Source organism: Dromiciops gliroides, chromosome 2 (assembly GCF_019393635.1).
Source record: "Dromiciops gliroides isolate mDroGli1 chromosome 2, mDroGli1.pri, whole genome shotgun sequence".
Classification (NCBI taxonomy): domain Eukaryota; kingdom Metazoa; phylum Chordata; class Mammalia; order Microbiotheria; family Microbiotheriidae; genus Dromiciops; species Dromiciops gliroides.
The window spans coordinates 316947531-316966583 of NC_057862.1; the positions used below are offsets into that span (position 1 = coordinate 316947531).

The following is a 19053-nucleotide window of genomic DNA, read 5'->3' on the forward strand; positions in this document are numbered from 1 at the left end:
AATTAAATCTTTTCACATTTAAATTAAAGGTAACTCTTCTCATGTTTATTCTTTGACGCCCTAATTAGACTGTAAGACCCTTTAGGTCACAGGGTCATATGTTTTCTATGTCTTGGTATTCCTCAAAATACCTATCACAGGCCCATCATTAAAATAGGTAAGTACTGCTTTTGTTTACTCATGGTGGGGGTCTTCCTCTTAATCCTGAGGCTCTAGTTATAGGATCCTTCAAAGAGGCATTTGTTTTGATTTCAGGCTGTATCTTAGTACAGTGATTATTAACAGCTGGCATGGTGACAGGTCAGCAGCCACCGAGGATAGCAAAGGTCACTACCACTTACCAAGAGTGTCTTCCTGACACGTCAAGATGTCACAATGTACTTGTTGAGACACAGTAGGACAGATTGCTCAGATACTAAATAGAATTCATTTAAAGTCCTCAGGCTCAAGCTGGTGTAGAGGAAAGAGTCAGGAGGACAGGGTTCAAATAGGAGCTTCAACACCTGATGGAACATTAATGATCCACCAGGGAGAGGGAGACAGAGAGGTGGTACAGTGGCTAGTGCTGGAACTTAGAATTGGGAAGGCCAAGGTTTTGAATCCTGCCTTAGTCTTTTAGAACTTTATTTTTGTGTGACTATGGGAAAGTCACTAAGTGTCTCTGAGGCTCATTATCTTCATCTGTAAATTGGGGATGAATGAATGAATAAATGAATGAATGAAAAGCAGTTGTCAGGCAATTCTGTGCCAAGAACTGTCCAAAGCACACAAATACAGAATCGATGAGAATTCCTGACCTCAAGTAGATTATAGTCTAATTTTTTTTGGTCTTTTTTTTTTTTTTTTTGGTGAGGCAATTTGGGTTAAGTGACTTGCCTAGGGTCACACAGCCAGTAAGTGTTAAGTGTCTGAGGCCGGATTTGAACTCAGGTCCTCCTGACTCCAGGGCTGGTGCTCTATCCACTATGCCACCTAGCTGCCCCTTAGATTATAGTCTAATTGAGGGAGACAATGCACATAGAAGACTGGGGCACTTTTGTTCATGACATTACAGGGATAGTGCCTAGATTGGCACACTCCTTCCAGGAACAATGGCAGATGTTCACCAACAATGGTGATGGTTCCAGAGCTGGAGTGGGGGTAGGGAGAAACAGAAGCTTGCAGAGTAGGAAGGAGGCTCATGAGGAAGTAGGGACGATGCCTGGAGAACAGGGAAAGTAGCATGGCACGGTAGATAGACAGCTGCCCTCAAAGTCAGAACAACCTGGGATGGAAGCTGGGTCCTGACACACACTGGCTGGGAGACTGTGGGCAAACTAATTAACTTCTCAGTGCCCCAGGCCACTTAGCTTCCTCACTACCTCAATGAAATCCCAAGTCTGGCCAAAATGAAACAATACTCAGTTGAGATCTGCAGACCTTAAAGCGCTGTGGAAATGGGAATTAGTATTTTGCCAAGAAGAAAGGAATGGAGACAGCGTCCTAGGCGACCAGGTTTGCAGAGCTTGCCCTGATCAGAGATGTTTTGTTCCTCTTGGCTGTTTCAGTTTGACTGGAATAGGCTTTAAGGTGGACAGGAGTAATTCAGCCCCACCACAGATCAATCTTTTTTTTTTTTTTCCCTCCAGGACAATGAGGGTTAAGTGACTTGCCCAGGGTCACACAGCTAGTAAGTGTCAAGTGTCTGAGGCCAGATTTGAACTCAGGTCCTCCTGAATTCAGGGCCAGTGCTTTATCCACTGCGCCACCTAACTGTCCCACAGATCAATCTTAACGTGATTGAGTGGGCTACAAGCCCCATAATCCACTTATTGTTGCCACTCTTGGACTGTCAAAACAGAATTTCTTGAGATCCAGTTGGCAGTTGTGTCTAAACAATGGTTGATTTAATAGGTGTGAAATAGGTTTGTGATGCTTCTGGTGCAGGGATGGGAGGCACCTTCATAAATTAAGAGAGGAAAACAGGCACCTATATCTTCTTTCATGTACCTCCTTGGGGGTGATACCAGCCAAGTTTCTGTTTTCTACTTTATTCTCTGCCATGAACACCATGATCTAGCCACACTGGTCTACTTTTCTTGTTCTTTGCACATGATACCCCATCTCTAGGCCTTTGCACTGACGCCCCACCCCCCCAACATGGAATGTACTATCTCCTCTGCCTCTTAGTTTCCCCAGTTTCCTTCAAGAATCAGCTAAAACTGCATCATCTGCAGTAAGGCGTTCCCCAATTCTCCAGGATGCTAAATGTCTTCTACTCTGAGGGTTGTTCTGTTGTTTCAGTCATGTCTGACTCTTAATGATCCCTTTTGGGGTTTTCTTGGCAAGGATACTAGGCTTTGCCATTTCCTTCTCTAGCTCATTTTACAGATGAGGAAACTGAGGTAAACAGGGTTAAGTGACTTACCCAGCGTCACATAGTTCAAGTGTGACACACTTACTGTCAAGTGTCTGAGGCCAGATTTGAACTCAGGTCCTCCTGAATCCAGGGCTAGTGCTTTATCCACTGTGCCACCTAGCTGCCCAGGAATATGTATTTAATAAATGTTATTGACTTGACTTGATGGAGACCTGATATTTTTTTTTTCAGTATTGGGAACTCTTGGTGCAAAAATTTCCTCTGCTGCTGTAGATCAGCAACTCATATGTAGTCTTAGAGAATTGGTGGGGCACTGATCAGTTAAGGAATTTGTCCATGGTCACACAGCTTTTATGTGTCAGATGCTTGGTCCCAGGCCCTCTATCCACCACATCTTGCTGCCTACAATATTACCTACAATAACTTGTACATTTCAAGTTGGCTTTCCATTCCTACCTATCATACTTTGGGACCATTTCTACTTTCCTCTTCACCTCAATTGTATGTCCCAAGAATGCAAATCAGCATTAGTAATTACTTCACTGTTCAAAGGATCTGTAATTTTTGTCAGTGTGGGTACTGCTTTGATTGACACAGATTTCAATTCCTTTGTATTTCTTGGTAGCACAGAGTTTTCACCTCTACTTAATCTCCAAAGTTAGGGAAATGGTTCTCCAAGATAATTGAGACCTTAGATATTCTTCATGAATTGCTGTAGCTAAAAAAAATCATCACCCTGTGGCCAGCCTAGTGATGAGTCTCTTTAAACTCAGCCAGGCTGGTCCTTGCAAAACAAATATCCCATTTGTTTCTGATCCCAACACTTGATTGAGGCCTTTTTAGCTTAGTAGGACCTAATACAATTTATATTCTGCTGACATTGTGCATGGTGCAGTGGGGTTAGGGAAAAGTGGAGGGAAAGTCAGAGTAGGACCTTAGCATTAAAAAGTTAATTTTATTATTAGTTTAAGTAGAACACATTTTTACAGTTAAGGCTGTTTATAAAGAAAAAAAAACCCTCCCAAAGAAAACATTACATTTAAATAAAATGGGTTTTGGATTAGCTACATTTTTGTGTTATCTACACTGCATTTCCTTTCTATCTATCTAGTTAATCTATTGACCAAAATAGGACAGTATGTCAATCTAGGCAATAGTGGGTCATAAGCAACTAATCTAGACTTTGAGGAAGCAAGGATGGGGTGCTTGACAGCTTAGAATAACACATTACTTGTCATCTTTATATCCCCCTTAGAGCTTTACATGGAGTAGGCTCAATAAATATTTTAAAATAAGAGTGGACCATGCCCATACCAGCTCATGTAGCATCAGTATATGGTCTTAGGCACTTGCGAACATATGCCATTAAACTCTGTCATTAGGCCAATTTGATGCTACTGGGAGAAACTCAGGTGTCTGGGGAATCAATTCTCCTCACTCTGGGGATTAAGCAGAGGCACTCTGAAAAGGGCTTGGTGCTGAAAGTCACAAGCCTTGAGTTCTACTATTGTTTAGCAATATGACCTTGATTTGATCATACTCTGGACATCCATTTTCTCATGGGTACAAAAGGGAGTTAAGTAAAACAACATTCAGTTTACTAAGTATTTTTTTTTTTTTGGTGAGGCAATTGGGGTTAAGTGACTTGCCCAGGGTCACACAACTAGTAAGTGTCAAATGTCTGAGGCCGGATTTGAACTTGGGTCCTTCTGAATCCAGGGCCGGTGCTCTATCCACTGCACCACCTAGCTGCCCCCAGTTTACTAAGTATTAGCCAAATGATCCCTTTGTACAATATGCCTAGGAAAATGTATCAGTCAGGACTTAGGAAAGCCATGGATAATGGGGCAAGCAGACCCTCTGATTTCCTGTACCCCAAGGCATTTAAGTTACCTCCTGACACAGCTCCCCTTGGAGACTTACAGAATGTCAGAGCCAGAAAGAACCTTGGAGCTCACCTGGTATAGCCTTGGCCTTTTGGCTCCATTGAGAACATGGTGGGTAATATAGCCAACCTGAGACCCAAGTGCTTTCTCAGCCAAGACCCAGAGTCAGAGAGAAGGCAAAGCCCCGGGAAGCCGTCAATTCCTAATGGATGAGACTTGCCTCTAAAATTAATAAGCCTCCTGTTTTCATGAAAACACACTCGTCCAGATTCTCCAGGATGACTAATTGAAAGAACAGGTTAAATTAATCAAAAATGGAAATGAGGCACAAAGTGAGGTTTCCATTTTTACTCCAAAGCCCCTTTGGCCATGTATGAACTACTTTGATAATTGTTACAGGGGCTAAATGTGGAAGGGAATAGGATGTCTTAAGAGAATTGGGGAAGAAAGGGAGGAGGGGCGACAAATAATTTTACCTTTTGTATCAAGTCTCTAGTTTTTCTCCAGGGCCGTGTGTGTGTGCGCGCGCACACACACGTGCACGCACCCATGTATGCTAACCTTGCTTATAAAATCTTACTCACCAGAAAAGATCTATTTTTAAAAACAGTCTCTTGTCTTACAGCTTAACTGAACTACCCTGAAACAAGAAATGCTTATTATTTCCCCAATCAATAATGTACCTATAAGGAAGCAGAGGTTCTGTATCTGTAACCTCTTATAGTATATTTCACAGGCAATCCAGAGAATAATCTATGTTGTGTCAGGGCTGGTTTATGAGGAGGAAGAGGAAATTGGTTTTATCGCAGGGTCATTTCTAACAATGACTGCCCATCCTGACCATGGTGCAGAGAGAGGATCTAGCTGCTGGAGTTGGTGGCCATGGATTTGGGGAAGGCGGCAGAAAGCTGCAGCTGCCTGGATGTCCTATGAGAACTTCCTGCTGGACTCTCAGTCAATGCTGGCGTTTTGTTTTAGTGGAGTTAGAATTCCATCTCTGACACTCAGTAGCCATGTTACATTGGGCCAATCACATTGCTCTGGGTCTGTTTCCTCACTTATAAAGTAGTTGCACCATGATATATAAAGTCCCTTCCAGCCCTGAAAGTCTGTGATTTTCCAATTCTCTTATCCTCTAACAAATCCGTTCTATCTAGGAGGGAAAATGGCCCACTTATCAAAGAGGCCTAGCCTAGGTGATGTGGACTTAGAAGTCAAGCCACAACCTTGGTTCTACTTAGAATGCCGAGGCTGTTTCTACAGTGGCATCATTATATTTGTCAAAGGGTTTTCTATCCTAGAATAATGGACATTTTCCTTTGCTACATGAAAACAGCTAGGGAACATTTTTACAGTGACTGACTGAGCAGATTTGTAAAGGGCACAGAGTTTTGGCCAATTGCTGCTCAGTTACTGTCTCCTGGGCACTTATAAGCCAATACCAGCCCCAGAAAACAGACTTCAATGGCAAAGTCATCATGGCCAAATTCTTTCACGCTCTCCTCCCTGTTCCCCACATGGGCCACACTCATCCCCCGACTCTGAGCCCAAGCTCCTTGACAGTTGGGATCATATCTCATGATATGGGGGGTGTCTTCCACAGTTTGACATGCCATGAGGTAGTCTATAAAGTCAATGATCAGTTGTTCAGTAAACTGAGTTGGTTCCTCCATTCTTTCACTAGTTTCCCATGGTTATTCTTATCCCCATTTTATGGAGAAGGAAACTGAGCCACAACTTTTGCAGGACTACACAGCTAGTAAGTGCTACTCTGCGATCTGGTCATTCTCTTCCCTGTTTTCCAGATAAGTCATATTCATATCCCATTCTGAGCCCAAGCTCTTTGAGAACTGGGAGGATTTTATCATCCTCCATGGTGCTTGGCAGGTAATAGGGGGCTTAGGTCCTTGGTAAACTGAGTTGATCCTTTCATTCTTTCACCTAGTGAAATGCTGGGATTTTGGAAGGCAGGAACAATACTTTGAAAAGAATGGTTTTTTCCTCTTCCAAAGACATCACTGACCGACATCAAAGATAGTTCAGGTTTATCCTACAGTCCAACTTGGCTGTCACAAACCCCGTGGAATAGATTTGTTCACCTTTATATAACAAATTAGAAAAGCACTCAAACCTGCCTGTGGTGTGTGTCCAGTAAGACCTTAAGGTGTCTGTTCAGTGAGGCCTAAAGTTTTTTAGGAGGCTCAGACCAAAAGAAGCACATCAGTAGGGCTTAGGGTGGCTTCATGTGAGCTAAACGCTTTCCTTGCTGAGGAGCAGAAAACTGTTGTGGAGGTATTGAAGGCATAAACACAGAATCAAAAGGATAAAGGAGATATTTAAAAAAATTAGAAATAAAATTAAAATGCTAAAAAATAGAGAGAAAAGAATAAAATTCTGCCCTAGCATAAAGATGACCATGGTTGCTGGTGATTGCAAACATCATCAGACCATAGGGGTAAGAATGAGACTGACAAGGAACATCCTGGCTCTCTTTAAACATCCACAGAATGGGTATGATTTTAAACATAATCTATGGTTGAGCCCCATTTTGACCTTGTGTCTATCTGGGGGAGAGGGTGGGACATAACTCTCCAGCCTTAAGGGGAGTTCAGGCCTCCTGAGTGATTCTCCTGGAGCATGGTGGGAAGAAGAGAACTAGGCAGAACCTCTCTAGTGTCCACACCGATTCAAAGGGAGAAACTGTGGGTACCATAGAACCTCAGTAGGGGACAGTAAAGGATAAAAGTATTCTCAGAAACCACCTATACGCCCGTGGTGACCAGGTAGGAGGCATAATGGCTACCATGTTCTCGTTAATTATCCAGTCCACTGTGTAGACTTTGAATACCTGGGGAGGTAGGGGATGAGAAAGAAGGAAGGGATTTCCATGATTTCCTATATTTCTACCTTCATCCTGTCAATCCACCTCCTTCCCCCTCAGTCCTAACCTATGTAGCAAGCACACAGGACCAATATTGGCAAAATGCTGGGAAATGATCTGGTGCTCTGGGTTCTGGAGACCCCCATGAAATTACTGCCAACACCCAGGCCCCAGTGTGTGCACACAAAGACAGAGTCCTCAGAGTAAAGGCAAACACTCATCAAAATGTGCTCTGTGTTCCTATAGAGAGCCTGGTGGAAATTAATCCATACAGCCCTGATAATATGGCAGTCCTCTGCTTTCTGATTAAACACCAATGATTATTAAATATCCTTGTTCACAGGGCTGTCTCTGAAAGCCAATGTTGCTTTTCATTCTGAACTTTGATGAACTGTCTCAATTCTGTCTCACATGTAGGCTGAACTGCAATTGACTGAAGGCCAATGCTTTAGGAGGATAGAGAAAATCAATATGAAATGTCAAGGGAGAGGTCAGATTGAACTGCTTTTCTCAGTTGGCTCTATATGAGGTGGGGGGCTAGGAGTTTGGCAGTCACTGCTGAACAAAGGGACGTGTGTTGATGACACTGAATCAGGCTGCTGCTTTGGAGAAGCTTGGGAAATGGAACTTGTTTAACTCTTAGTTATACCAGGATATGGACTTAGAAATTAAATCTTTCTTGGTGTTGGAAGCAGGAAGCAGGGCTGCTGTTCACTGAGCAGACTCATTGAGACCTCCCCAGGGTCTGTCTGCCTTGGCTTTTCCCAGCAGTGCAGGCATTGGATGAGGTTGATGATTTTTGGAGAAAAATGCCATACAGTATGGCAGGAGTGCCACGTTACCTTGGTGGACCAGGCAAATGACTGCAACAGGATCATGGAGCTAGGGCTGGAAGCAACCTTAGAAGCCATCTAATCCAACCCCCTCCTTTTACAAATAAAGAAATTGAGACCCAGGGAAGTTGAGACTTGCCCAAGGTCACACAGGTAGTAACATTAATTATTATAATTAAACTAGCATTTTTATAATGCATTGAAATTTGTCTGGGGACAGATGTCCACCACAATGGCTGGCCTACTTGGGGCCTCCTTGAAAGCCTGGATCAGGAGCCCTTTGGTGGAGCCAAAGCAGCCACAGAGGTTTGCTATGGGGAGCAGGGAAAGGGGAGTGATGAAATTGCTTTTGGAGGTAACCCACACTGGGGAACAGAGAGTCTCTATCTCCTCTGAGTGTTTAGAGCAGTGTCACCACTTCTGTAACCTTCCCCAGATTGTGTACATTCCCCAATTCTCAATGTTTTATCTCATACCCCCAGGCACTGACCCCTTTTGTTTGCCTGGCTTCAGTCTTTCTTTTTTGGTGCATTGTGTTTAAACCTGTTCTCATTTTCTGGGTTGGCTCAGCCAGCCTGCTCTCCATCACTTGAGGGTCATGCTTCTTTCACCTATTGTTGTTCAGTTGTTTTAGTTGTGTCTGACTCTTTGTGACGCCATTTGGGGTTTTCTTAGCAAAGATATTGGAGTGGTTTGCCATTTCCTTCTCTAGTGAATTAAGGCAAAAAAGAGGTTCAGTGACTTGCCCAGGGTCACACAGCTAATAAGTGAAGTCATATTTGAACTCAGGTCGTCCTGACTCCAGACTTAGAACTCTATCCACTGAGCCACCTAGCTGCCTAGGACCATATACCCTAGTAGTAATGGCCTAATACTTTCCACTGGCTCCTTCCTCCCTGCCTTTAATCAGTGCAGCTTTTCCTCATCTTGAATAAACCTTCAGATCATCTTCTTTCTCTTTTTTCTCACCAGACTTCTCATGCAATTCTTTCATGATAGAACTGTAACATAATAGCCTATTTTGCCTTTTCCACAAAGTCCACAAACTGTTTTGGACATTCCAGGTACAAAAGTCTTTGTGCAGTTTTAAGCTTTAATTGCTTACATAGCTTAAAACTAGCCTAAGACTTTTGGGATGCCTGTATTTTGTGCACATCTCTCTATGTACGTGGTGCCACCCCGATAGAATCCAAGGTTGTGGAGGGCAAGGACTGTTTATTTTTTTGTCTTTGCACCCCTAGCAACACCTAGAACAGTGCCTGGAATACAGGAAGTGCTTGATAAATGCTTATTGACTGATTAATTCAACACATGAAGACTTAACCCTGGTCTGAAGCCCAGTACTACAGTCCTTCAGCCAGCCCCACTCATGTTCCAAGGTGAAGGATGGACCTTCCTGGTCTCTAATCTTGGCCTTTTCCGGAATGTTTTGCTTTTTTCACTATGATCAAGCTTAAAGATTTGGAAAAACTAAACCATTTATGTCAGATGACCAAAGATAAATCAGCAGGAGAGTAACTGTTTTTCTGTCTCCTTCCCAGCCCCACACAGTCAATCACAACTTTGGGATTAAAAATGAAAACCAAGGGCATGGCAATGAAAAACTTTCACTTTCTGGTCTCTCTGTCCTTCACTGTTCAGTCTCACAGCCATATCAGAAAGAGAGAGTCAAAGACCACTCCTAAAAATTAATGAGGAAGATGCTTCCTTCATTCTTGAAGTCAGGGTTTGTGTGTTTTTTTTTTTTTTGGTGACGCAATTGGGGTTAAGTGACTTGCCCAGGGTCACACAGCTAGCAAGTGTCAAGGGTCTGAGGCCGTCTTTGAACTCAGGTCCTCCTGAATCCAAGGTCAGTGTTTTATCCACTGTGCCACCTAGCTGCCACTCCTTCATTCTTTAGAAAGACTGAAAGAATCCACGCAAAAATGAGACCTAAAATAATACCATGTTACCATCTGTTAATTCTGGACTTTTATAGAAAGACCCTTTTCCTTAAACTTTCCTTTCCAGGACTTGTAGACCATAGAAATCTCTTCCTTTCTTCACTGAACAGAGAACTTAGAGTTTGTAGGAGATGTTTGGGCACCTAATTCTGTACTGTCCTGTATTGTTTTCTCATCACCTCCATGCTTTTGTTTTATTCCCCCCCCTCCTCTCCCTGGAATGTTCTTTCTCCTTCTTTTCTCTCCCCTCTCCTTTCTATTTCTCTTCTGTCTTTCACTTACCCCCTTTTCCCTCTCTCCTCCCTTCTCTATTATCCCTTCTCCTCTCTTGCCTTCTCTCTTCCTCTCCTCCATTCTCCCTTTTCTATCTCTGTGTCTTTCTCTTTTCCCCCTTCTCCTTTCTCTTTCCCTTCTGCCTTCTCTCACTCTCTTTTCTCTCTTTCCCTTTCCCTTTCTCTCCCTCTCTTTCCCTTCTCTAGTATCTGTTAGAAATGATTATTAATTATCATTATTGTAGGGAGACTCAGATTCCCCCCTTATCACTAATGCTTGAGTTAACCTTTACCTTCCCTACTGATAAGATTTGGACTTGCTCTATTGCACCAAACTATACCCAGGTGGAAGCTATTATACACCAATCAGCTTGAGTGGGTCTACATTCTTTCTCCGATGTCTCTTTGACCAGGATTTGAGTGACCTAACCCACATATACAAGACCTTATTTTAACTCACCTATGATCACATCAATCAGTTAGATTTGATTGATGTTTGATGAACCACCTACTGTTTGTAAGGGTATGTAAGCTGTGAGTTCATTGCCATTTTGGTCTTTGGTCTGAGAAAAATGGCCAATGACCATCCTTTTATTAATAACCTGTTGGTCTTATTAATAAAATGATTAAATTACCCAGAAACTATCTCTCTCATATTTTTAATCACCTCTCTCTCTCTCACCCTCCTTCCCTCTGTCTCTCTGTCTCTGTCTCTTCCCTCTACTGTGTGTTTCTTTCAAGGATCAGCTCATTTACTACCTTGTACATGAAGCTTTTCCTAACTGTCCCACCTGCTAGCTCTTTCCTCCCCAAATTATCTTGTATCTATGAAATATTTATTGTCTTATTGATTGTATCTACCTCTCTATATACATGTCTTCTCCTTTGGTTAGATAATAAGTTCTGAGAAGGCAGAACCTGTTCCACTTTTTGGACCCCTAGTCACTAGCACAGTGCCTGACACATAGTAGGCATTTAATCAATGCTTGATTGATTGATTATGATGTGGACATGCAGTATCTCAGCTCCCTAACCAGTCTATGAGAACTTTAAAGGCAGAAACTATCTTTGATGTGTCCTCAGGATCCCTCTCAGTGCTCAGTACAGAAATTGGCATATCATATCAGGCATCTTGAAGATATCTAAAGGAATTTTCAAGACTGACACACTCAAATACCCTTATCATAAGGAGGCTTTGTCTATGTAGGGAGTACTCAGGAGCAGCCTTGTTAACTCAACTCAACCTTTAAACAAGGTAAAAGGATTATCTGGCCTTTCTTTACAAAGGTGTGTGACCAGGAGTAGCAGGGTCATCTTGACAAGGTTAAAGGATGAGGCCTCCTGTCTCTGCCTATTCTTCAGTCCCCTCCATCAGGTCAGTCAATAGTTAGTCAACAAGCATTGTGCCAGACTCTGTGTGAGGCATCTTCAGCCACTTTCAAAAGGTCAAATCCATGGGTGTAATTCAGAGTTAAAATAGCTATGACTAGTACCGAGGACAAAGGGATGCTTCACTCTGTACCAAAGTGCCATGCTCAAAGTTCCAAAATATCCTATGGATGGGAATGAACACATTGTGCGTAAGGAGCTCTATTCAGGACAAGGGATCCTCACCTTTTCATGCTACTAAATTGGCCAGACCACTCTTGGGCACATTCTTTACATTTATGAAGTGAGAATAAGACTGTGGTGGATTTCCCAAGCCCTCTCCCCAGGGGAATCCCACTCTTAGATCTGGATTGCTCCCTATTTCCCCGCACTCCCCAGCTGCCACCTCCCCATGCAGAATGCCTCATGGGAACTACTCACATTTTGTGTGCCTGTCACAAAGGGCTGATGCCCTCATGTCACACAGCCGGATTGTCCCTTTACTGCTGCTGTATACAAAGGTGTTGCAGTGGAGTGGGTGGAATTCTGCCGCCGTAATGACCTCTGTGAGTTCCTCCATGTTGGCTGGCTTAATGTCCACGATATCTGACACAGGCAGATCAAGGAAGGAACCAGGAATCGGGGTGTTTCAAAGGGAAAACATGGGGTTCATTCTTCTAAGCTCATAGGCTCATTGACTTAGGATTGGAAGGGACCTCAGAAGTCATTGAGTCCGGCCCTTTCATTTTACATATGAGGAAACTGAGGTCCAGAGAGATGATGTAACTTCCCCAAGGTCACAAGGGCAGTAAGTCTCAGAGAAATATACTCACATTACATCTTGACTGTATGCAAGTAGCATCACTTGCCATTTTAAATAATAGAAAATTCAGCCACCGGGGCAGTTAGTTACATAGTTACAGACTAGTCCATAGACAAACACAAAAGCTCACTTGCTTACCTGCTCTCTTGTATATATTCAAACTCTGTTTTATTCATTAACTCAAAATATCAGTAGCAATATGAAACCATTGCACATGGGCAACTGGCTATTTTAAGATAGGCTTATGGTTTCCTTTTTTCTCTTGTTAAACCACTCAAATCTCTTCTACTCATCTTATAATCAAAGGGCAAAATGAATTCATCTCGGCTCAACTCAGTTATTCAACTTAGCTCTACTCTGTGGAAGGCACTGTGCTTGGCAAGGATACAAAGAAAAAGAGACATTGCTCCTGTCCTCAACAAGGAACTAACATTGTATGGGAAGGGGAAAGGATGGAGATAATATGTATATATGTAAGAAAATACAAGGCAGTTAGGGGAAGAGAGAACTGACAAATAATGATCAGTAAAGGCTTCAAGGAGGAGGTGGCACTGGAATGAAACCTTGAAGAAAGATAAGGGTTCTGAGAAGTAGAGGGGAGGTAAGTAATATTTTTTAGGCATGCAGGATAGATTATATAAGTGCAAATGGTCAGGAGATGTCAGGGTGAGTTAGGGGAATGGTGAAACATCTACTTTGGCTGGAATGTAGAGTATGTGAAGAGGAGTAATATGAGAGGAGGCTGTAAAGTTTGGTTAAGAACAGTTTATGAATGACTATAAATGTGACGGTGAGAAATTTGAATTTTATCCTCCAGGCACTAAGGACTAAAGGATTTTTTTGTTTTTTTGTTTTGTTTTGTTTTTTTTGCAGGCAATGGGGGTTAAGTGACTTGCCCAGGGTCACATAGCTAGTAAGTGTCAAGTGTCTGAGGCCGGATTTGAACTCAGGTACTCCTGAATCCAGGGCTGGTGCTTTAACCACTGCACCATGTAGCTGCCCCAGGACTAAAGGATTTTAAGTAGGGAAGTGATAGGATTTATGATGTAAGGAGACTATTTTGGCAACTGTGATTGCAGAGGGATGATGGTTAGAAGCTGAGAAGCTAATTAGAAGCTATTCTAGTTGTCTTGCTTAAGAAGGAAAATGGTTCTGAACTAGGATGGAGGCCATGTGAGTAGAGAAGATGGATATAAAAATGCAATGCAAAGAATTTATCTACTAATAAAAATTGGAGATGAGAGAGGGGGTAGAGTCAAGGATGACTCCAGGGTTACAAATCTGAGTGATCAGAACATAGTGGCATTCCCAAGAGGTGTGAGAATGTGGAAGAGGGATATGTTAAGGAGGCTGTATAGTCAGTTCTGTTTGAGACATGTTAATTCTGAGGTGAAGATATCTAGAAGGTGACATCTACTTTGCAATTTCAGGACTAGAATTTCAGACAGGGATTGGAGGTAGGTGGAGATTTTAAGAGTCACCTTTGTAGAGATGATAACTGATTTAATGGAAACGAATAAGATAGAGAAAGGGTGTGGAAAGAAGAAAGAATGTCCAAGATGGAATCTTGAAGAACTCATGCTTAAGGTGGATGATGATCAAGCAAATGAAATTGACAAGGTGCAAGAAGAACCGTGAGAGAGAGCGAGAGCGAGAGCGAGTGAGAGTGAGAGAGAGAGCGAGAGCGAGTGAGAGTGAGTGAGAGTGAGAGAGCGAGAGAGCGAGTGAGAGAGAGAGAGAGAGCGAGTGAGAGAGAGAGAGAGAGAGAGAGAGAGAGAGAGCACGAGCGAGCCGTGTCAAGGAAACTTAGGAAGGTGAGTTTCTAGGAATAGAGGGTAGCCAGCAATGTCTGACAACAGAGAGATCAAGAAGGATGAGGAGTGAGGAAAGGCCCTTAAACTGTAGGACAGACACCTAGGACACCACTTGATGTTTATCTTCCTGTCACAAAGAGAATCTTCTTCATAGCTCATGCTTCTATTCACTCATCTTTTGTTTGGAATTAGCACAAAATAACTGACTACCAACAAAATTATAGCATCATAGATTTAGAACTAAAAGGGTCACCAGAGGTCAACTAGTCCAACTTCTTCATTTTATAGATAGGGAAACTGAAGCCCAAAGAGGTTGATTGACTTGCCTAAGGTCACACAGTAGTAGAGTCAGGATTTTAACCCAAGTTTTCTGACTACGACTTTAGCATCTTTCCTTTGCATGAACAGACTCACTTAATAGACTGGTCCAAGGGAATATCATTTTAAAATTGGATTGTGCTTTCATTGGCATAGGGAACTCCAAATGAGGAAACTTTCTCTAACAATGCATATTGGCACTTACTTTGCAAGGTATGGACTTAGTAACCTAGAGGTTACTAGGTTAGGTGACTTTTCCTAGGGTCGCACCACTAGAAGGTATCAGTGGTAAGTCTTCCTGATTTTGAGGCTGGTTTGCCATCTACTATGACTTTGGGAACCCTATTTTGCTCAACAGAGTTTCATCACAAAAGCACAGAGGAGTAAGCAAATAGGGCCACAATTTATTAATAAATAGCATTAAAATCCTGTTGCTGCTACCACAATTATTGCCTAACATTTATGTAGTGCTTTTAAGGTTTTACATGGTACTTTATGTCAATCAACCAATCAATGAAACATTTATCAAGCATTTATGCCCAAGAACTGTGCCAACAGAGGATACAAATGAAAAATAAATTCTTTGCCCCTTTAGCTGCTTATAGTCTTCTTTTTTTTTGGTCAGGGCAATGAGGGTTAAGTGACTTGTCCAAGGTCACACAGCTAGCAAGCCTCAAGTGTCTGAGGCTGTATTTGAACTCAGGTCCTCCTGAATCCGGGGCTGGTGCTTTATCTACTGAACCACCTAGCTGTCCCAGTTGCTTACATTCTAATGAATAAGACAACCTATATAAATCAGAGCACATAAGATAAATATAGAGGAGCTGGAAGGCATCTTTAGATGGGAAGGCACTTGTAACTGGGGAGGGAATGGGAATTGGGACCAAGAAAGGCAGTGGTGGGGCAATGGATGGGCATGCAGTCAGGAAGACCTGAGTTCAAACTTGGTCTCAGACACTAGCTGTGTGACCCTGGGCAAGTCGCTTCATCCTCTTTGCCTCAGTTTCCTCATCTATAAAATGAGCTGGAGAAGGAAATGGCAAACCACTTGAGTATCTTTGCCAAGAAAATCCCAAACGGGGTCACGAAGGGTCAGACACAACTAAAATGACTGAACAACAAGAGGAGGTGTTTCTTGAGCAAAGGTTTTTTTGTTTTTGTTTTTGTTTTTTGGGGAGGCAATTGGGGTTAAGTGACTTGCCCAGGGTCACACAGCTAGTAAGTGTCAAGTGTCTGAGGTCAGATTTGAACTCAGGTCCTCCTGATTTAGGACTGGTGCTCTATCCACTGTGCCACCTAGCTGCCCCTTGAGCAAAGTTTTAAAGGGATTCTAAGAGTTGGAGATGAGGAGGAAGAGCATTCCAGGTATAGGTCAGCCAGTGCAAAGATACAGGGACGTAAGATGGAGTTTTGTGTGTGAAGCACAGCAAATAGGCCAAAATGGTTGGATCCCTAAACATGTGGGGTGCAGTATAATGTAGGGAGAATGAGAAGGCAGGAGGGACCAGGTAGTGAAAAGCTTTAAATACCAAATGGAGAGCTTTATATTTGGTCCTGGAAGTAGTAGGAAGTCACTGGAGTTTAATGAATAGAGAGACAGCACAATAATATCTGTGTTTTCGGAAAATTACTTTTGGCAGCTGTGTGGAGGATGGATGGAGAGAGGAGAGAACAGAGGCGGGGAGACCAATTAGGAGGCCTCTGCAGTAGTCCAGGTGAGATGGGACGTGGGCCTGAATTGGGGTCATAGCTATGTTAGTGGAGAGAAGGGGATGTATGCAAGAGATGTGGAAAGGAAAGAAATGACAAGATTTGGTAAGTGATTGGATACATGGGGGGAGGGATGGCTCCCTTCCCCAGAGAACCTGGATTATGTACAGTTGTTGTTATCTCTTCCCCCAGAAAATCTGATGTCAACTTTCAGATTTGTATCATTGCCTCCAAAAACAAGCCTCCCTAAAAATGAGCCTCCCCCCAGCTTTGTGTGGGATGGATAACGTGTTTTATCAACAGTTGTTCTTCTCTCCTAAAAATAAACTGTGAGCATTTGTACTTGTGAAAATAAGGGAGCCAATAATATTCTATTCAGCCAGGCAGGGCCTCTTTCCCCATCTCTTACTTCCTCAGAATGTGTCCGGTGAAAGGCCCCTGTGGACATTACTTTGAAAAGCTGCCTCCAACCTCTGGGTGTCTCTCCTGGGGTCCAACAGCCCACCACTAACACCCTTTATAACTGAGGCAGCCTTTTCCAGGCCCAGCCTGTGCCTCCTGCCTGGAAATCACTTATCAGATTCAATGGTATTCTCTTTTTGATATATTCTCTAGATGGGCACCAGGCCTTAGCCACCAAATTCATTTTTACCGGTGGCCTATGTCAGTCTCTGAGGGCTCTGAAAGCTGGTGGGTTAATCCTCAGTTTGAGGAACCCCCTGGGGAGTTTCAGTCCTTGTTAGGGAGTGAAAAAAAGGCTGCATGTGCATATGTTACCTCATTAAATCTCTTTTACTTATATGAAGATTAGTTGCTCTGAAAAAATACAGTGATTATTTTAGGTTCTACTTATTTAGCTCTTTCTTTAAGCCATATTTCCTATTTCCTTAAGTAGGGTTAAAGAAAAAAATAAATCTGATGCAAGCTATCTCATCATCGGCTCTGTTTAGCCCTGAATTCCAGCTACTTCTACTCTGTCATGGAGCCCTATGCTTTTGTTAATTCAGCTTCCACTATCCCTTGCCCTTTCCCTCCATCCCCCATACTGCTTCCTGACTGTACTTCCTTATATATAGATCTGGGCAGGGGATTTCTCAGCTCAACATTTTCACTGTTTCCCTTTTACTGAATATGGTTTAAATTCCTTTGTTTGACATCTAAGGCTTCCACATTCTGGTACCTCCCTGCCTTTCTGCCACTCCACTCCACTCCACTCCACTCCACTCCACTCCAGGCTCTGGCAAACCTGAACTTTCACCTTCCCCTCTTCTTTTTCCATCTCCTTCCACTCCCTCCGAACAGGCCATTTGCTTCCTCATCTCCACGCCTTTGTCCATGCTCTTCCTTATGCCTAGGATGCCTTCTCTTTCTGACTGGTTTTTATAAGGTGCACAGGAATTCAACAATCCAAATGCCACTTCCTGCAAGAAACTTCCTCTGAGCTTCCTGTCAGGAATGATCTGCCCTCTCGGGCTTCACAAAGCACCTTGTTTTGTATCTCTCTTCTGTACTTGTTCTGTCTATCATTGTTACCCATTTATATGTTTTCATTGTTGTTTTGTCATTTTAGTCATACCCAACTCTCCGTGACCCCATTTGGGGTTTTCTTGGGAAAGATACTGGACTGGTTTGCCATTTCTTTCACCAGTCCATTTTAAAGATGAAGAAACTTCTCCCCCTAATAATGACTGACTTTCAGATAGCTCTGTGAGGTTTGCAAGGCATTGTATCCATATCAGTCCATTTGTTCCTCACAAGCACCCTATGAGAGAAGAACAATATTATCCCCACTTAAAATGTGAAAAGGAAGTTTGCAGAAGTAAAATTATTCATCCATGGCCATACAAAATCATCATATTAGATTGTTGCCCTTCTAAACTTTTAAGATCTGTCATTTTACTGAATTGTAAACTCCACATCAAAGTATCATAGGTTGTCAAAGATTTAAAGCTGGAAGATATCTCATAGGCTATTGAATTTAATTTCTTCATTTTAAAGATGAGGAAACTGAGGCTTGAGTGACTTGCCCAAGGTCACACAGGTAACTCCAGAGAGGTAATTTGAATCTTGAGCCAGGGCTCCTTCAACTTTATCAGGGTGGCAATTTTGTTTGATCTCAACTTTGCATCTCTCCCAGCCCATGGCATGGGGATCACCCCCAGAAGGTACAGAAATATGGGCTGTTTCCCCCTGGTGGATACAGCTGTGCCCTTCAATTTTGGAAGGAAGGAGAGCGAAGATGAACAATGCACGGCTCCCCATCTCTCCTCTAAAATGAAATGATGGATTTTGACAGACAATTTTCTCCTCTGCATCTTCTGTAACTCTCTACCCAGATTTCCCAATTGTCCCAGATCCCTAAGTGGCAAAGGCAGTGCTGGGAGGTTCATAGCTAATATACAGTATGGAAAGCCAGCAGATTGCTATTAAATTAACCCTGGGGCAGGACAGATCTGTTACTCCCAATCCTAAGTCCCTAGCATGTGCTTTATTAATACAGAGAGCAGACAAATTGCAAGAACTTAGCCAGAGGGAGGCTGGGAAGCCTGCGGAGACTTCTGCAGCTGGGAGAAAGTAAGCAAAGGCATTCGAAGCTCTGTGCTCAGCAGTCAACGGGCTGAAAGGGGAGGAGGGAACAACAGCATTGGATTGACTCCTAAACTAGCACTTAAAGTCCTAACTGAAGGAAACTAGAGTTTACTCTCTGGTGGTCACTTCAGACAGGTAAAAAAAAAACAAAAACCCCAAACTACCATCAATTACATTAAAAGCCTAAGGTGGCTAGAACAATCTACAAAGTCACTTCCTCATCTAAGACCCTGGCAAGCTCAAGAATAGGAACACAC

General features: G+C 42.8%; 1 protein-coding gene across 5 annotated transcripts in view; it reads right to left on the reverse strand.

Moving 5' to 3' along the window:
• Positions 1–19053, reverse strand: part of PPP2R2B (protein phosphatase 2 regulatory subunit Bbeta) — a 511290-nt gene that overhangs the window by 34076 nt on the left and 458161 nt on the right. For all 5 annotated transcript variants that reach the window (XM_043984083.1, XM_043984085.1, XM_043984084.1 and 2 more), the window contains one exon: positions 11984–12148. In XM_043984083.1, the coding sequence (XP_043840018.1) occupies positions 11984–12148 (165 nt within the window). The remainder of the gene's footprint in view (positions 1–11983; positions 12149–19053) is intronic.